The sequence below is a fragment of the Bombyx mori genome, chromosome 5 (assembly GCF_030269925.1).
Source record: "Bombyx mori chromosome 5, ASM3026992v2".
NCBI lineage: Eukaryota > Metazoa > Arthropoda > Insecta > Lepidoptera > Bombycidae > Bombyx > Bombyx mori.
The window spans coordinates 15,159,819-15,178,262 of NC_085111.1; the positions used below are offsets into that span (position 1 = coordinate 15,159,819).

At 36.3% G+C, this 18,444-nt stretch overlaps 1 protein-coding gene across 7 annotated transcripts in view; it reads right to left on the reverse strand.

The window, feature by feature from the left end:
* Positions 1-18,444, reverse strand: part of LOC101743647 (kinesin-like protein KIF13B) — a 144,974-nt gene that overhangs the window by 64,663 nt on the left and 61,867 nt on the right. For all 7 annotated transcript variants that reach the window (XM_038011164.2, XM_062668768.1, XM_062668767.1 and 4 more), the window contains exon 3: positions 12,699-12,862. In XM_038011164.2, coding sequence (XP_037867092.1) covers positions 12,699-12,862 — 164 coding nt within the window. The remainder of the gene's footprint in view (positions 1-12,698; positions 12,863-18,444) is intronic.

Here is an 18,444-nt window from a genome sequence, read left to right on the forward strand (position 1 = left end):
TGGAAGGTTTCACTTCTACCACGTGTGAATTGCACACATTTTGTTTTTTTTATTGTTCTACCATAAGAATAACAGAGGCGAGCCCCTTCGAATTCTTAATAGTTCGCGTGCCATATCCCTAAAGGTTTTTACTTAAAATGATACTGAAAGTAAGAGATTAACTTTGACGAGACCAGAACATTGGAAAGTTAGTAAAATTGGATGTTGAATTTTGTTGAAATGAAGATAGATGGCTTTAACGTGTAATAGAACCTATGATTACATAAGGTTGCCTCTGTACTACTGACGAGACTGATCAGTGAGGTGAGAGTATCTCCATCGATTGGTACAGCGGAGACCTGGGTCTCAATGGAGACTATTGTTGTGTTGGTCTACTAATGACCTTGACTCTATATTGTGAAGTGATGTGTATTGATTTTATCATTTGTTTTAATGATAATTTGGGTGGCAATGTCACTAGCTGCGCCGGCAGCCAGGCCAGGAGCGTTCTATACGATTTTGTTGACACTAGTAATGTAGAAGATGTAGGATCAAATGACCACGATACAACTGACTGATTAAAGTAAGGATTTTGTTGTCCTATTTTGTGTGATTAGTACAGAACAGTATTCGGTGTCATTTATGACTGGTAATTGAACACATCGCTCGACTTAGGTGATGTGTTCGTTTTATTGCCGGATGGAGGCATTGCGATGTGTTTTATGGTTGAAGTGGGTACTGGATGGAAGTTCCACTTGCGTGCCGGATGGAGGCATTAGTGTTTTGTGTTGAAGTTGGGTACCGGATGGAGGTCCCACTTATTTGCCGGATGGAGGCAATAAGTAGTAAAGAGCTACTCGATGGAGGTGGCACTTGAATTGGGTTATCGTCAGTCGATATAGGTGGCATGAGTTACTCTCACTAGATGGAAGTAATTGTAACGATAGTATGTGGTTAATACAGAATACTGATGAAATACTGCTCAGATTGAGTTGTTTTGTAATAACTCTGGTTTCTAATGCTTATTGAGCATTAATGAAATTTTTCAGTTGTGTAGTGTATCACTAATAATTGGGTAATTGAGCTATCTACTCACACAGGTTAACATAGTCTGTTAAAGATCTTGTTGAGAGCTAACGTTATGGTTTGTAATGAAAGGAATCCCAATCCTCAATCGTGAATGTATCAGGATTGGCCGAGACGAAACCTGTTTGATATTGCAAAAGGTTGTTTTCCTTGCAGGAGCGTCACACAGGGACGTGTGACATGTCAGAATGGCCGTGTCGTGGATAACGACTTTAGTTGTCGTGGATAACGATTTTTAGTAATATTAAGACGGTGGTTTTGATTATTATTTTAAATGATGAAATGTTGTTTTGATAAATATCACAAAATGAAGGGTAGACTACGTAACGCCACAGTATAAAATGGCGGTACGTGGACAGAGTCGTGGCATTCCGTGTCAGACAGTAATTCCGTCCGTCTTAGTCAGTGAGTCTCTGTCAGTCAGTCAGTCGGTCAGTCGGTCTGTCGGTATGTGCAACGAAACTGTCGGTTTACCCTGTCATTGTGAAAGTTGTGTGTGTTGAGTTTCGATAATTATTATTCAAAAGGTTTTATTGACTTTTTATAAACTGTGTTCAATCAAATACGAGTGATGACGGAACCTACCGCTCAGCCATCCCTGACGTGCGCCGACATATATATTAATAAACAAGAATTGCTCGTTTAAAGGTATAAGATAACGTTCTCAAATGAAGTGAAGTTTGAAAGAGAATTCTAAAGCAAAATCAAATTTCAAATCCGTTTCTGTTTCGATTTATATTTGAACATAAAAATAAGTGACGTATGATTTTTCATGTCATAAAATCTTAAATTGAGTGAAATTTAAAGGATATCATTAAAAGATTGGTGGTCGCGGATTCTATCAGCTAAGGTCGAATTCATGAATATTTTTATTTAATAGTCTCAACGCGTCTTTTGATGCTCGGCAGAGACTTTATCGAAGTGTATTATCCTGTTCATCTCCATCTTTGCCAATGTCGCCCAGAGGCATCGTCGCAGTTTATACATACGAGTTCCGCTAGAAGAAGTCGCTTTTAAAAATTACAGTTTAATTAAAATAAACAGCTTTTCGTCCTCCTTTGTAAAAATGTTTAATGAACAAACGTCTTAAATTTATATTATATTTCATGCTGTTTTGATGACTGTATTATATAAAAAAACAAATCTAGTCTCAAATGTATTTTAATTTATTCAGGACTGACATTTACTTATAAATATGCATAATAAAAACGATGATACAATGCGAGATAAATAAAATATTACTACAATTTATTTTCTTCATATTTAGACATTTAATATACTTTGTAACTATATTCAGTTATGAAAACAAAAAATCAGTCTCAGCTGCTGCAAACTGCGAGCTGAACTTCAATTTCCTTGGATCAAACAGGGACCTATTCCCCGATAATCAATAACACAAACCTATAAATTCTATAATAATACTAGTTGAAATTTCATTAAGCAAATACTACCCGCGTTTTCCAAGTCTCGCATCGACTGTGGTCCGGTCCGGTTAGCGAATAGTTTTGAATATTAATTATTCATAGTTTTGATATGCGACGCCGAGCCCGACTAGTTTAGTGTTTTAAGACCGCGCTGCACGAGTATAATAAATTGCGAATTTATGTAAAAAAATAAAAATATATAGTTTAAAAAAAAAAAAAAAAACGCTTTATAGAAAATCCAACTAAAAAATAGAAAATAAATTTTAATAAATTTGAATTAAGAATAGTGTAAGTAAAAATGATTTTATTTTAAAACAGCGTGATATTGCGTTTTTAATATGGAATTGTCCTTAAAAATTATACCAAAGTTTGAGTTAATCCGACGTTTTGAAGGGGGTCAAAATCATGTTCAAAGATTCCGTTACATACTAATTTAAATAAGTCTGAAGCTAATAAAAGCGTATTAAAAAAAGGCATCGTTTTCCGATTTTTTACCAGTGTGTGACATTTATAATTGACGTAACAAGAGATTCTAATTACGATACGAATCTTAATGTTCAAAACGATGTTACTTTCCTATCATCTATACTCGTACATAAAGAGGCAACGCATAATAGTTAAGTACCATGTTGTTATTGGTTTTTTTTTAACCCGTCTTACTATTGTTTTGTAGTGTTTCGTAGACTAACACCGCTTCCCGATCCATTAACGAAGGGTTCGACGAGTGAATTAACCCATAGACATAGCCTACTGAATTTCTCGCCGAATCTTCTCAGTGGGTCGCATTTCCTATCCGGATGTAGATTCTGCGAAGCACTGCTCTTGCAGTGGGTCGCATTTCCTATCCGGTTGTAGATTCTGCGAAGCACTGCTCTTGCTAGGTTAGTGCTAGGCCAGTGTTAGCAACACTCCCGGTTTGAGCCCCGTGAGCTCACCTACACGTCAAGGAGAAGCTGAAATAGCCTCTCAAGGCTATCAGCATAGATAGAACGGGGAAAAAAACCCGCATGAAAACTGTAATTCAAAACAGGGGAATGATATCATGAAATCGCGAGAATAAACCTTAAAAGCAGTTTTAATAATTATCCTTTTGAATTGAACGTAAATATAGTGTAGAACAGAAATACAATTTGTATGTGTAATACTTCAGTATCACGACAGTATCAGTGGAGCGTAAAATGTTCACAAATGGACGCTTGAGAGTGTCAGGAAGCGCCTGCACTATTTCTCACACATATTAAACTTGCACATCTAACTGTGTTGTATTAAAATGAAATGGTTGTTGTTTGCAGTAAGTTCCTATACATATCTATGAAACAAAAGATAATAGTCGATCTAAATTATCATGTACATATAATAATTATGTAAGATAATCAATAATTTTAATTAAAATTTAGGTATATAGGATGAGACGCGCATGCAATTAATCACACAAAACATTTAATGGTAAACATAAAAATTCGGTTTGAAGGGTGGGGCAGTCGTTGTAACTATACTGAGATCTTAGAACTTATATCTCAAGGAGGGTGGCGGCATTTACGTTCTAGATGTCTATGGGTCCGGTAACTACTTAACATCAGGTAGGCTGCGAACTCGTCCGCCCACCTAGACAATATATAAAAAAAACAAAATATATGTACAAGAAGTACATATCTTTTAATGCCATGCCAACGAAATGCTTGAATCCGATTTAAATGCGATATTTCCAACAAAAAAATTGTGCTGTGAACACTTGGAGAAGATAGATATGTAATTAGGAATTGACGCTGCTGAAATTACTATTTGATAAGATAATAAATTCAGGAAACTTCAACGTAATACGGCTTTATTCCGGAACGAAATGCAATTTAAAAGGAAAATGATGGCATTAATTCCCAAGCGTTTAATTCGGCTAGGTAGAAGGGGTTCAAATCAAGAACTCTAGCTAATGCTATTGCTCTAAGCTTGGGCTTCGTTTTGTCTTAAAGGCATATCTAGTCCATCTGATGGTGTATATATATATATATTTTTTATAATTGTTCCTTTTTCCCCTGACGTTGTCAGAGCTCTTATAAAAGATTTTTGTTTTAATTATTTTTCATATTTATTTATTGTTTGCTTATTTTTTTTCATTTTACATTTTTATTTCCAAAGTAAGGGCATTTCTAATTTAAACAATAATTCCCCATGCTTACCAGGCCATATTATTCCTAATAAGGTGGAAGCATGAGTCAGGCTTCCCTATTTCGATGGTGTATAGTTACCGATACTCATGGACATCAGCAATATGAACAAGACGTGAACGTTATCTACCGAATACAGAATTTACACCATAGTTCCTATTAGTCTGCCATATTTTAGCAACGGCAACTTCTGTTTTATGTCGTTAGATTTATATTTCTTCATCAACATAGGAATAAATAAACTCAGTGGTCCACCTGATTTTAGAAGGCTAACAAGGCCCATAAACACAGCAACATATATACCTTCGCTAATCTTACGACTCAGGAAATTCTGTATATTTCAGTTGAATAAGTTTGACAACTAAGCTACTGTCTGCTAATCTTTTTCTAAGCCGTATCCTTTACACCGAATTTTTTTTTTACTGTTTAGATGGGTGGACGAGCTCACTGCCTCACGCCTGGTGTTAAGTGGTTACTGGAGCCCATAGACATCTACAACGTAAATGCGCCACCCACCTTGAGATATAAGTTCTAAGGTCTGAAGTATAGTTACAACGGCTGCCCCGCCCTTCAAACCGAAACACATTACTGCTTCACGGCAGAAATAGGCAGGGTGGTGGTACCTACCCGAGCGGACTCACCAGAGGTCCTATCACCAGTAATAATTGATGAGCATGATTGTGTCACATCAGGAATGGTCAGGACGGTGATAAGTACTAGAAGAGTATCCTAGAAATAATAAAACGCTCTGAGTTTCTAACTTGAACGACGTCACGCTTTTAAAGCCACAGACCTCGACGTCAACGTTTAAAATCAATTTCCCGGCAGACACCGCTCCCGAGCCTGCCAAGAATTACCAAGAAAACACTTGTAATTCGTTTTCAAAATCCATTATTTTGTAGATAAAAGCCAGTTTTCCCTTTTCTTGTAATTAAGCCCTGGAATCGAAGCATTACGAACTTCTCTGGCATATTGATGAAAATTTATTCAATTATTAATGAAGTTCAATTTTTATTTATTTGTTTTGTGACCTCATTTTGATATTGTTTTCATGCGCATTTATGTTGTACTCAAGCAGACGACGAGCTAAGGATTACAACACAACTGTCCTTGACATTAACAATGAAAATACATTGTTAGCATTGACTTCTCACTGTGTTTACACTTCACGCAAATTATGTAGGTACTATGAATTTCAGACCAATTAAACAACGGTCTATGCCCGCATTTAAGATATTTCCGAATCGAATCACATAACATAAAAATATACGCAATACATTTTATCCAAATAGTAACTTGCTCAAATTTATTTCTCGTTAAAATACATATTTGAAAGTAAGCAATAATGTTAGTACTTTGAGTTTTCAGTAAACGCTCATGTAAGCAATTACTTAATTAAATTACGACATAAATTAACCAAGCGATAGGTTCATTAAGAGAGTGCCTCGTGTTGCGTTCGTTATTTACTAGCTACGGAGAGACAAAATGGCTTACTCGTTGATGATACTACTATCTTCTTTTTTACGTGACATCAACGTTATAAAATATTAAGACAGTTAGCCAATTCTTTTTACATAAGGTTTCAAATGATTACCAGAATTCATAATACCTATAAAGAGAGTTCTGCTATAATGTGTTGCTTCCCAGGATCCCTCTAAAGTCAAACTTTAAGCATACACACAAACATTGACAAAACTAATGAGTATACTATTTCATTTAAATATTCAGCCACAAGCATTTTAATCGTTATCAATACCTAAAGAAGATGACATTAGAACCAACTCGTGACTTCGACTAATATAATATTACATCCATGGCAATATGTATTGGCATTTATAGGCAGCGGCTTGGCTCTGCCCCTGTCATTGCTGACGTCCATGAGCGACGGTGACCAGTTACCATCAGGTGGGCCGTATGATCGTCTGCCTACAAAGGCAATATTTTTTTTTTTTGCCTAAGCTTCAGCAACGCAACACGGTTGTTAAGTTGGTCGTAAGAACATTTCCCTTTCCTCAAAATAATTTATTAGTTCTTCATAATGACTATGTTTTCCATTGCTATTGATTCAGTGGCGAGTTCTGTATGGACAAACCAATGTTTTTGTTATGGAAATTTTAAAATGTACGAAGTTTATAAAATTTAATATATGTTGCACAAAGATGAGACTGTAGAGAATACATAGAATGGAGTATACTACTATTGTGTTGCAACAATGGCATATAAAAACACAGCTCACAAAATCTCGACATTAGAACAATAAAATTTTATATGTACATACAACCTTCAATAAATTTATTCATAGTTTTCTTTTTCTCTAACCATCTCGTCTGTAGCTTTAATTTAAATTATTATTTTATGTTATCCTGAAGTTGATCGCATTTTTACAATACATTAGAACATATTACAATAAGGAATGTACAATTTAAAAAGTTGATATTAATTATGGACATCTGACCCTCATGCTTCTAATGTCTACAATTATTTGACGTAGTAGTATTGCAATTGAATGACTAAAGATATAATTTCTCCATAGCACCAAGACCTATGAAGCCACCAAATCTAAATAGATAACGCCCATTGCATTCCAAGTCAAACAGAGAATATTTTACTAAATCATAATTTACCTAACAAACAGTCACGATCAACTTTCACGATAGAAGAATAGCTTCGCGTAAATAATATTGTATAATCCGACCAGATCTTTTTTATATTTACGTAAATACTGGCAGTCACTACACTAATACTGTGTCAATCGTTAGTAAAAAGAAATGAAATCGAAACGTTAATTAAGATAGGTCTCCAGAATATTAATTCGATCAATCAATACAAGTGACTAAGGAAAAAACATTCAAAGCTGGAAATCGTGAGAGACAAGTAAGTAATCACATTGAGGGACCGGACCAAAACCACAGGATCGATCAAATAACATTCGGGACAGTTCGGGTCTGATTCGGGGTCTTACCCAATGAACCGTGAAAAGGGAAATATTCGTGTGACGGCGATTGTGGTCAAATTGGGTAAATAAAATTAATCAATGACCCTCCGAAAATCAAAATTGACTTATGGGGGTTTTGTTTCAGACGAAATAAACCTATCTAACACATTTATACGATTCATTTTGCCTTCGTCAGTTTAGATTAATATGAATTTTTATGGGGACAACGAAGAATGGAAGTACAAAAGCGGTATAAGTAAATTCCTAATTCTTTAAAATTTATACCTAAATATGGCCTTCCGGTGAACTACTTCACGTTATTAGCTCGATCTTAGATAATGAACATGTTCAATATGAGGATTTAAAAATATCATGTCGCACGCTGATATTTCATGGTAATTTTATTTACTTTGTGACATTTATTCAGTATTCAGTAAATACTTCATATCCACTGGACCGTGAATTCGCCCTTTGCACTATATACGAACTGAATTACGATTTTATATTAAATTTTGTATACGGTCTCTCTCCATTAAACCTGTTTGCCTTTGTAATAAAACAATTAATGGAACCTACAGCGTGTAATGAAGACACCGTTTGTTACGCCAAAATTTTTGGGTCACATAAGTGATGGTTATGAACAAAAGACTAATTAAAGCAATTTAGTCATAATATGTTGATGGCTTGATGAACTCATTTTCTCAATTTTCATTGTAACGTATAAATAAAGTATTAAAGATTTTCGAGTGTTGGTAATATATTTGAAACTGGTGAAAACCGGTCACGCTCCGCTGCGACTATCGCTTAAGTATATTAACAATTTACCGTAGATTCCAAACTATCTCTTTCACACTATCGTTGCCCTGACAATTGAAAATTAATCAACTAAAACAATTGACTCGTACTCTAATGATGCTTCGTCACACATATGGCAATCGATTTTTTGAAGTTATACTTCTTTAGGCGCGTTATGAAAAATTGATGAGAGTGAAATTTTACGATGCGCGCGCACCGTGACACATAATTGACAGAATGAAGTTGCCCACTAAATCGCTCATTACAATACGACCGACGTAACTTGGCGAGTCTGAATATAGCCGCAGGTGAACTTTCGCGCATGTACACTCGTAAAAAAAGTGTTATTAGCATTCATTGTTTAGTAATATAAATGACAAAATTATTATTTAATATAATTCATACTAAATATTATTAAATTATTAACGTTAAATATTTATTATTAATTATTTAATATTAAAAAAAAAGGAATAAATTTAATAAATATAAAGTATAACTTCCGCGTACATAAGTACACGCACTCTTTTTATTTATTTATTCTAGTATCAGCATAGGTAAAAGTATATCACGTCGAAATTTCAGGAATGAGAATAATTTTAGTTAATACTTGTTATGGGGATTATTTTTTCAATAATTAGTTTGTTTGTAGAGACACAGTTTGAGTAGCGCATGCGGTTGTCCATCGCTTATTGTAGTCAATCGTACATAGCCCGCACGATACGTCAGACACTTGTGAGTACGGAGTAAAATCGGAATTAACTTGTTTTATTTATAAAGAGCAGGCTAGATAACTTGCAAACTGTACATTGTACATCAAGTTATTTATAATCGTCCTAATTCAAAAAGTGAATCTATTGAATTATTTTATTCGTGTCTACTTTATTACTCTACTACATAAGACCAGACAGGGACACGGTGGAGGTCACACTCGAGGTGTACACCGCATGGGATGGGAAGGCACCGAGCCCTCGTCGCACAAATCAGCATCGACCTGTCGCTGTGTAGCGATTATTCGTTGCCGGCGATATTTGATTTTTTCAAGTGTTTTCATCTTTCAGGAGAGGTTGGCGTGGTTTCAAAGAGAACAACCTTTACTTCGCAACAATCTCTCGCCGTTAATCCGGAGACTAGGATAGGGATTTCGTTCGAATCTTGACACCCTAAGTGTTGCCTGCTTCGGATAAGTTCTGCTTAATCCGAGGTTCGAACACGATTTGTTGAGTGATAGGGTGTTTTATTGATTCAACTGAGATATACATATCCCGCTTAGAGTCCCTAACGCCTTCCGGCGGAAATCTAACCATTTCCTCCAGATCAAAAAAACGTAATTTAGCACTCGCTTGTATTGTATTGCAATTTATCTAATTTTTTAATATATTTTTGGTACTTTAGAATAAATCCCGCCTTAATAGTGAAACAACATAAAATTAAAAGTAATCGATGAAGAATAAAGGAGAGTTTGTCTTATAAGAACAATCGAGGATATATTCAATACAAATAAACTAATCAAAACACCAGACACAAGAGTTCACATTTCTATCGTATTACAAGATAGAACAATCATATTACGCATATCTTATGCGTAGATTAGAACTGAATGATTGAATTCTTGTTTCTGAACGAGAGCCTACAAAAATTTGTTGAAAGACTAAAATGCTGTGTTCAGAATAATCAAGGCATCCTCGCCTATTAACCTTTTTGATACTTAAACAATTTAACTTTAAAAGTGTTCTAACAAAGTTCGTAATATGAAATCGTGAGAACGACCATAGTTTAGAAATTAAATAAACTTCATGTAGCTAAAGTTTTCACGAAATCAAACATAGCAACTAAATAGTATTTTGAGCAGTGTGTCTTTTTCTTGCAATTTCTGTATGTTCATCAGGATAGAATAGTAAAAAAATTAATCACACTGAAACTATTTCGTAATAACTGTAGTCAACAGTTGATGTTCGAATGATCTTTCGTAGATGGATAACGTTTTAAAAACTATCATAACTTGACGTCAAAATAAATTATAATACACAAAGAAAGGTTTCATATTCCAATCTGAGAAGAACACTTTTAATATGCACGTAGAACATATTCTTGCTCCCAGACCCAACACGTAGAAGTCGTCCGACATATCCCTTCAGCACTCACTGTACACGTGATAGAATTTTTAATAACATTTCGGGAAAGAAATGTTTGAAAACGGCCGGGCCGCGCCCTGATATGTAAGGCCTATTATTTTTATGTGTATTCACAGACGAATTCCGCGTTGAAAGGACAGCATGTCATAAATTAATCTACTCTCGGTAGTATCTCCATACTACCTGGAGCTACTGCGGTCATCCATAGTGCGTTTCCAGAGGTCTTTTTTGCCACGTACCATCCGGCTATGGAATGAGCTCCCCTCCACGGTTTTTCCCGAGCGCTATGACATGTCTTTCTTCAAACGAGGCTTGTGGAGAGTATTAAGCGGCAGGCAGCGGCTTGGCTCTGCCCCTGGCATTGCTGAAGTCCATGTGCGACGGTAACCACTCACCATCAGGTGGGCCGTATGCTCGTCTGCCTACAAGGGCACTAAAAAAAAATTTAAAATACACTCGCGGAAACACTAATTGTGTTATTCGTTATATGTGGCATGGTGGTGATGTTAGAACATGATGCGAGCATGCATTGTGATCGTTAGCACCGTCTTGCAATTCTAGTGCCCCAAAGTCACATAAGCGAACGGACCACCTAAATACAAGTCATTAGCGTCGCTTATGGACTCTAACAACGTCAGGGGCACAGTACCGCCTACCGCCTAAAATCCTTTGAAAGCTCGTTCGAAGGAGGACAAGTCGTAGCGCTGGGCCACACTCATATCATTCCGAACCCAGATATTGGACGCGGCAGAAATGATGACATGAACACGCTGTCGATGAAAACGCAGCGGTGAAAAGCAGTTACACGTCTTCTGCTATGAACCAACCATTTGCTTAATCTTTCAGCACTATCCTTATTTAAAATTGAACAAATAATCACTATAGATTCTAATAAAAATCGATACCGTAGTTGGCTGATACTAGTCAAATGTGATTGTTAAAAATGAAATTTCGGAAAAGACTAATGTAAGTTTGAAAACCTCATTTTTCCAAGTGAGCGGTGATATTTACGTTTTAACATCTATGGACCATTAGCCGAGAAGATATTACGAAACATTTTTCCATTTCCTGCTTTTTGGGCATGGGTGGACAAATGAATTAGCATTCACATATAATATATAGACGGTTACCGTATTGCCATCAATATGGTTACTGTTGCTCACATATTGTACATTTAAAATACAACAGCAGTTCATTCCTTTAAATTACCAATAAACAAATGGCCGTTATGAAGATTCCTTTACTATTCAGAAAAAAATACTGAAATTTTAAATTAAATACAAATCATGTTCGGTACAAACAAATAAAAAAAAAACAAACGAAAAAAAAAACTACAGACAAAAACATTCAGCAGAATAGAAGGCATTTATTCAGTTAGAAATAAATAAAATTTACGACTGCGAACGTTGAGGGATCGACTGAATGTACTAACTCGTAAGTTAGGAGCTCATTCAATATTCAATGCGAAGACTGAATAATGCAAAAAGCATTACACGGCTGCTTTCTCTTCGTGAATTCGTGAAAAGTTCTCTAACAAGAAAACTATTGGATCGGGAGGATACATCACACTTCCGTAATTTATAGTGTAGCGGCACTTTGGATGCACAAGATTTTTGCCGACTTATGTTAACATTATACGCAACGGGCATCCAGAGGTTCTTACGCCAAAATAATTCAGTAAGTGAAATTATATTTTTCACTGTCATGAAATTTCGACGTTTCAAACTAAAATTCTCACAAAAATACATTATATTTAAATATTTGTTTCACCTTCGCATATATATTTTTCTAATTTATTTATGTTTAAAATTTTAATGTATTATATATTTTTTACTACAATAAACAGTAACAGTAAAGTTTTACACGAGAATAAATTCTTTATTTTTGATAGGTATCTGTAAGATTACCTTTCTTAAAAACTATTTATCCACGTAGCGTATACACGTCTTACAAAGTTTCGCTTTTCTATTCGCAAAACGAACAATAATAATAGAAAACTTTCGTCGATTTCGAAGTTAAATTTGTTTTTCGTTAAACTTGGTTCTGAATATTATTATCTGGTATTTCAAAACAAATTTGTTTAGAAAACTTTATGAAGTTCAACCACAACAAAATGATTAAAGACTGGGTGACAAAAATCATACCACATTATGACTTGTAAATTGAAAAATATACAATCACTTACCTGTTTGTCCATACGCAAAGATACAAGCATTGTATCCATCGAATGCATTGTCCAAAATGTCTCTTCCAAGACATTCGAAAACTGTTTTCTGTGAGGCAAAGTGCGGTAACGCCGGGTCCAACGAGTAGAAACAGTGATCAAACGCGAAGGTCTTTGGTTGTTTTCTGAAACAAAAAAAAGAGCATTAGAGGGTTGTTTGTATCTTTAATCTGATAATTTTGGGATGCGTTAAGCAGCCGCTTGGCTATGTCCCAAGCATTTCGAACCTTCATGAGCCAGTATTTACCATTAGGTGGGCCGTACGCTCGTCTCTATTGTGAAAACCAAAGAAAATAGTTTTTGTTAAAGTGAAGAATTTTTTCATAGTACAATGAATGTGAAATAGGAAAAGAGCTAAGTAGTTTCAAGAAATGCGTGTATTTTTATAATAGAGGTATCGCGATGCCACAGCGAAGCGTGGACTCATTTCACTAGTAACTGATAAAATTTCATTTTAATTTGGACGGATTTCATTTTTGATATTAACAAATAAATTTAGTATAGATTTTTTTTTATAGCTTAGATGGGTGGATAAGCTCACAGCCCACCTGGTGTTAAGTGGTTACTGGAGCCCATGGACATCTACAACGTGAATGCGCCACCCACCTTGAGATATAAGTTCTAAGATCTCAGTATAGTTACAACGGCTGCCCCACCCTTCATACCGAAACGCATTACTGATTCACGGCAGAAATAGGCAGGGCGGTGGTACCTACCCGCGCGGACTCGCAAGAGGTCCTACCACCTACCTAGATGTAGCGAGAAATTATTTTCCTTCGGGAAAACTCGGATCTTTATCGGAATACGATGACACCCGAACTGTCGATGAACGACCGTATTAAATGAGTGACATTTTTATATCCATTATTAAGGAACTTTATTGTTTAGTGTCAAATATCAAAAGTAATAATGTCATTGTACTGAAGCTGTTTGCGAGAGCACAATAGTTACGAACTTTTCCGAAAAATTACGAAGGAAAATCTTTTCTCACTATATCTATAATATAAACATTCTTCGGATTTGACGTTGTTAAATGTTTCTGATTATATTTGAAATATATTTGTACAAGTTTATCCACGGAGCTGCGATCAAAGTTCAAGGATTTTAGAGGCAATTTCGATTCCGTTACACGTTCGTTAGTTTAAACTGCTCGTATAACTTTTAATTAATCTGGCAAGGGGACAGCGTCGTTTCTGAAGCTACTACACTAACATCACTACACACTAACATCAACACTCATTACCAGTGTCGGGGTGTAATCGTGGATAAAATAAGTTGCATAGTAGCTTTTGTTTTAAAGACGTCGTTATTTTATAATGCGTACTACCCGAAAACATGCCTATAACAACAACGGCCGTCTGGTGTAGTGGTAAGTGACATGGTCACTACACAAGGGGGTCGCGGGTTCGAATCCCGCCAAGGGAAGATATTTGTATGGTAAATATAAATGTCTTTTCCAGGGTTATGGATGTATATTAAATATATGTATGTGTATAATAAAAATCTTACATTTATTTCCGTTATCTGGTACCTGTAACACAAGTTCTTTACGAACTTATCACGGGACCAGTTAACGTGGCGTGATTGTTAGTAAATATTTATATTTATTTATTATAACATTACTGACGAGGCTTTCCGAGTCCAACGACTCCATCCAACCATACCCTCTGTACTCAAGGCAAGACGCCATTACATGAAGAAAACTCGACAAATTAAAAACAAAACGTCACTACCTATAACTATGTACGGATCTCAGACATTTCGCACGTGCCTCTTCTATACGTGACTTCATTGAAATAATGTCGAGAAACAAACAAATAGAAATAATAACTTTAGTTCAAAACATAATACTAAATTTTCAAGAATATACCATACATTCTTAGAAATTAACAATATCATACACATTTTATACAATTTAAAAACTATGTTACTTGTCATCCAGAAAGACGCGTGTGAATTTTCATGCAGATTGCCCTTTAATAAACATTTTAAAAAAGTTTCAAAACCATTAAGAAATTCACACTTCACTGCATCTGTAAAATCGCCGACACCAAATAGTTTCTTCTTTTTTTCATTGCTCTTGTAAGCAGACGAGCATGCGGCCCGCCTGATGGTGAGTGGTTACCGTCGCCCATGGACTTCAGCAATGCCAAGCCGCTGCCTACCGTTTAATACTACCGTTTACGTTTATGGGCACATGCAGGCCAAGTTACTAAAAGCGTGTTAAAAAGTATGATCGTAAAGGCATCAAGTTTCGCGTCCCCTACAAGTTAAACTTATCGTCCATGGTTACATTAAATAGGTCGTTGACTTTTATATTTACTATAAACCACCCTTCTCTTGTATTCCTCGGGACGGAGTCCCTGCTTTTGGCATGTTTTCAAGTAGCAATGAACCAAGCTCGATGACGTCATCGACTACAATTGATTCGTAAGGCTTTACTTTTTTTTCGCGAAAGAAAAAATAAACAGATCATGATCACCACTAAACGGAAAAGATTATCACATAGCGCCTTAACTTGATAACGGCACAATCTCATTATTTTTCCAAATTAACACTTTTTTATTTAAAATTATATCATTGCCTTTTTTTATGTTTGAGAGATTACTGGTGGCCCGGAGACCTCTCCAGTTTCACCAGGGCAGGTGGCCGAGCAAAGCCTCAGCCAGGAGTGAAAGTTGCTAACAGCTGCCCGAGCGCCTCCAAAGGAGACCTAACAACTCAAGGGCAGCTGCTTCGTGAATGAATCTACCACCGGATCGGAATCGCTCATATATATCGTTGTCTAATATCAACTAAATGATATTCATTCATTTAAGGGGTATTTCCCCATCATACGTAATTACTACACGCTTGCGTGTTATTTTGGTTATCAACTTATGGACACCATTAAAGCCACTAAGGCCGAAGCCGTGCCTTCACCGTCTGCCGATCCCATAAAATTCTATAGATACACAAAATTGTATCACAATTCCAATAAGCCTAAACGTAATTAATGACGTTTTTTACGTAATAACTGGTGGCAAATTGCGAAAGCCTGCACAGATCGGTACTATGATATGATTGTTAGTAACAATATTAATGTATAATTCTACAACAAATAAGAATTCAGGACTTTTACAGGTCACAATCAACAATCACAACATGATGCCTGGTCACCAAGAATATTAATTTTGTTTTAAATATACAATAGTCTCATCATAAAATATTTAGCACTCTTATACAATCAAAAGATACTAAAAGTTCCGCAAAAGAGTTATTAAGACAGTATCTAATAGCGGACGTAAAAAGCATGGAGAAAATGTCATCTTTTAGCGAAAGAATTCCGGAAGGGTATGCGATTTTATCCATAAAATAGATATTGGCCAACGTCCAAACAAAACACGGGGTCAAAGATAGACAATCTCGCAACCGTCAGAAACCGCACGTCAACGGTCCGAAACGAATTTCACAAAAGCAGAATTTCTAGCGGTTTTACGACATAAACTTCACAAAACCCGACGCTGTGCTGCGGTAATGTTGGCGATGTTATTATAATATAGAGCGCAATATATAAAGCTGATGTATCCAATTAAGCTGTTGCACGTTTGCATGTTACGAAATAGGTACTAAAGTTTAAGGTAGCGTAGGCACTCTGCTTGTTTTTAGATATACTGGTGGTACTGGTGGTGATACTGATGGTAGGACCTCTTGTGAGTCCGCACGGGTAGGTACCACCGCCCTTCCTATTTCTGCCGTAAAACAATAATGCGTTTCGGTTTGAAGGGTGGGGCAGCCGTCGTAACTATACTGAGACCTTAGAACTTATATCTCAAGGTGGGTGGCACATTTACGTTATAGATGTCTATGGGATCCAGTAACTATTTAACACTAGGTGGGCTGTGAGCTCGTCCACCCATCTAAGCTATAAAAAAAAGGCACATGAGCTCACGACTTGTCTATATACCTGGTTTGCCAGTCATTACCCATGAACAACGCCCGGTACCTTCAAATATTAAAACAAAATCTCGCATACTACCTATTGAAAAACCACCGAGCACCTTTGAATAACGTCCCTCATACTTTTTAAAAAGGAAGGCACGATCATGTGAAAAAAATAGCCGTATTCAACAATCCATAATAAAATAAATCTTGCAACGACGTTATAGCCAAGAAAACCATCCCTTTACGAAGACACAAAACTGACTAAGATCTTTATATTATAACATTATTATTTAACGGGTTCTTACCACGTGTCCTCGAGAAATCATCAAAGCTATACATCGTGGTAGGGAGCCCTTTAAACAACAGTATTCATAATTTAGATTTTAGAGGTCATGAAAATTTCAAACACTTCACTAAGATGTGATTAGTATCAGCGTAGACAAAATATCTATCTGTTCTAAGTCTTTGTAATATTTTATCTGAGTAAACAACATATCCTTAAGGCAAAGAAACTGTTAATACGCCGGGGAATAATTACATTAACACGATAAAGGGAAAAATTGTATGTATCCGAAAAATGAATTCTTAGATATAACCTGTAAATGTACCGTCGTCTAGGGAAAAGCAATTTCACGCGTCACGCATTTATTTGTCGACGACACTAGAATGACACGGTGTATTATACGTTAAAATACGTACCTAAGTAATACAAATAAGTTTTATATCATATTTCATGCGGGCTAAAATTTTTGTCATCTAGATTTTTTTACCTTGTAATTATTTACTATTTACGTAACATCTAAAATCTCCAAAATGTACTACTTACTTTTTCTGAACAGCTCTATTTTCGGGATACATTAATTTGCCATACTGCTTATTATTAGAATGGGTACGAAGAGGTTTTCATCTTGCTATCGTTACTCAAAGGACTTTTTACAGTTTTTGTATTATTTGTGGAAAATACCTTTACACGCTGCCTAAATCTATGAAAGAGTTCGTAGTTCAACTACTATGGTTTTTTCCTACCTATGCTGATAGGCTTGAGAGGCTATTTCAGCTTCGCCCTAACATGTAGGCGAGCCCACGGGGCTCAATCTGGAGTGTTGCTAACACTGGTCTTAGCAAGAGCAGTGGTTCGCAGAATCTACCACCGGATCGAAAACGCGACGCACTGAGAAGATCCGGCGAGAAAATCAGTGGGCTAAGCTATCGGGTGAATATTTATAATGAAGAAAAACAATGGATGGATTGGTTACTCTTGGCAGAGCAGTCGTGGCCATGTGGAATCCTTGTTTATTATACTTAGTCTTGACAGATATTCACCATAATTCAACGCCAAATACTGTGCCCCACAATTCTACCTCTACGACAATAGTCAAGTAGGAAATGATCGGCCGTTTAATTGAGGACGCCATTGATTTGATAACAGGATCCCCGGTATCATCACGACGATTGTTACGTTTCTGCGGTGAACGCATAGCCAATATAACCTCGTTAAACCGGAAAAGTAGTAATTACATTTAAAATTAATTTTCGTTTGACGATCTCTTACACACTCTAATGACGTAAACCATCAGTCTCTTTATAAACGTATACCTACTGGTGCTAGGGCATAATAGGAATGTACACGGATAGGGACCCTACCTTTTTTTTTTGTCAGGAGGAAATCGCCGGACCCCCACCCTCCACTGGGGATGGCGGGCGGGGTATGTCGGAGTCGGACCGACTAAAACCTCCTGTCGCTCAACAACCCACAAAGGGGGGAGAGTGACGCGTTTAGTAC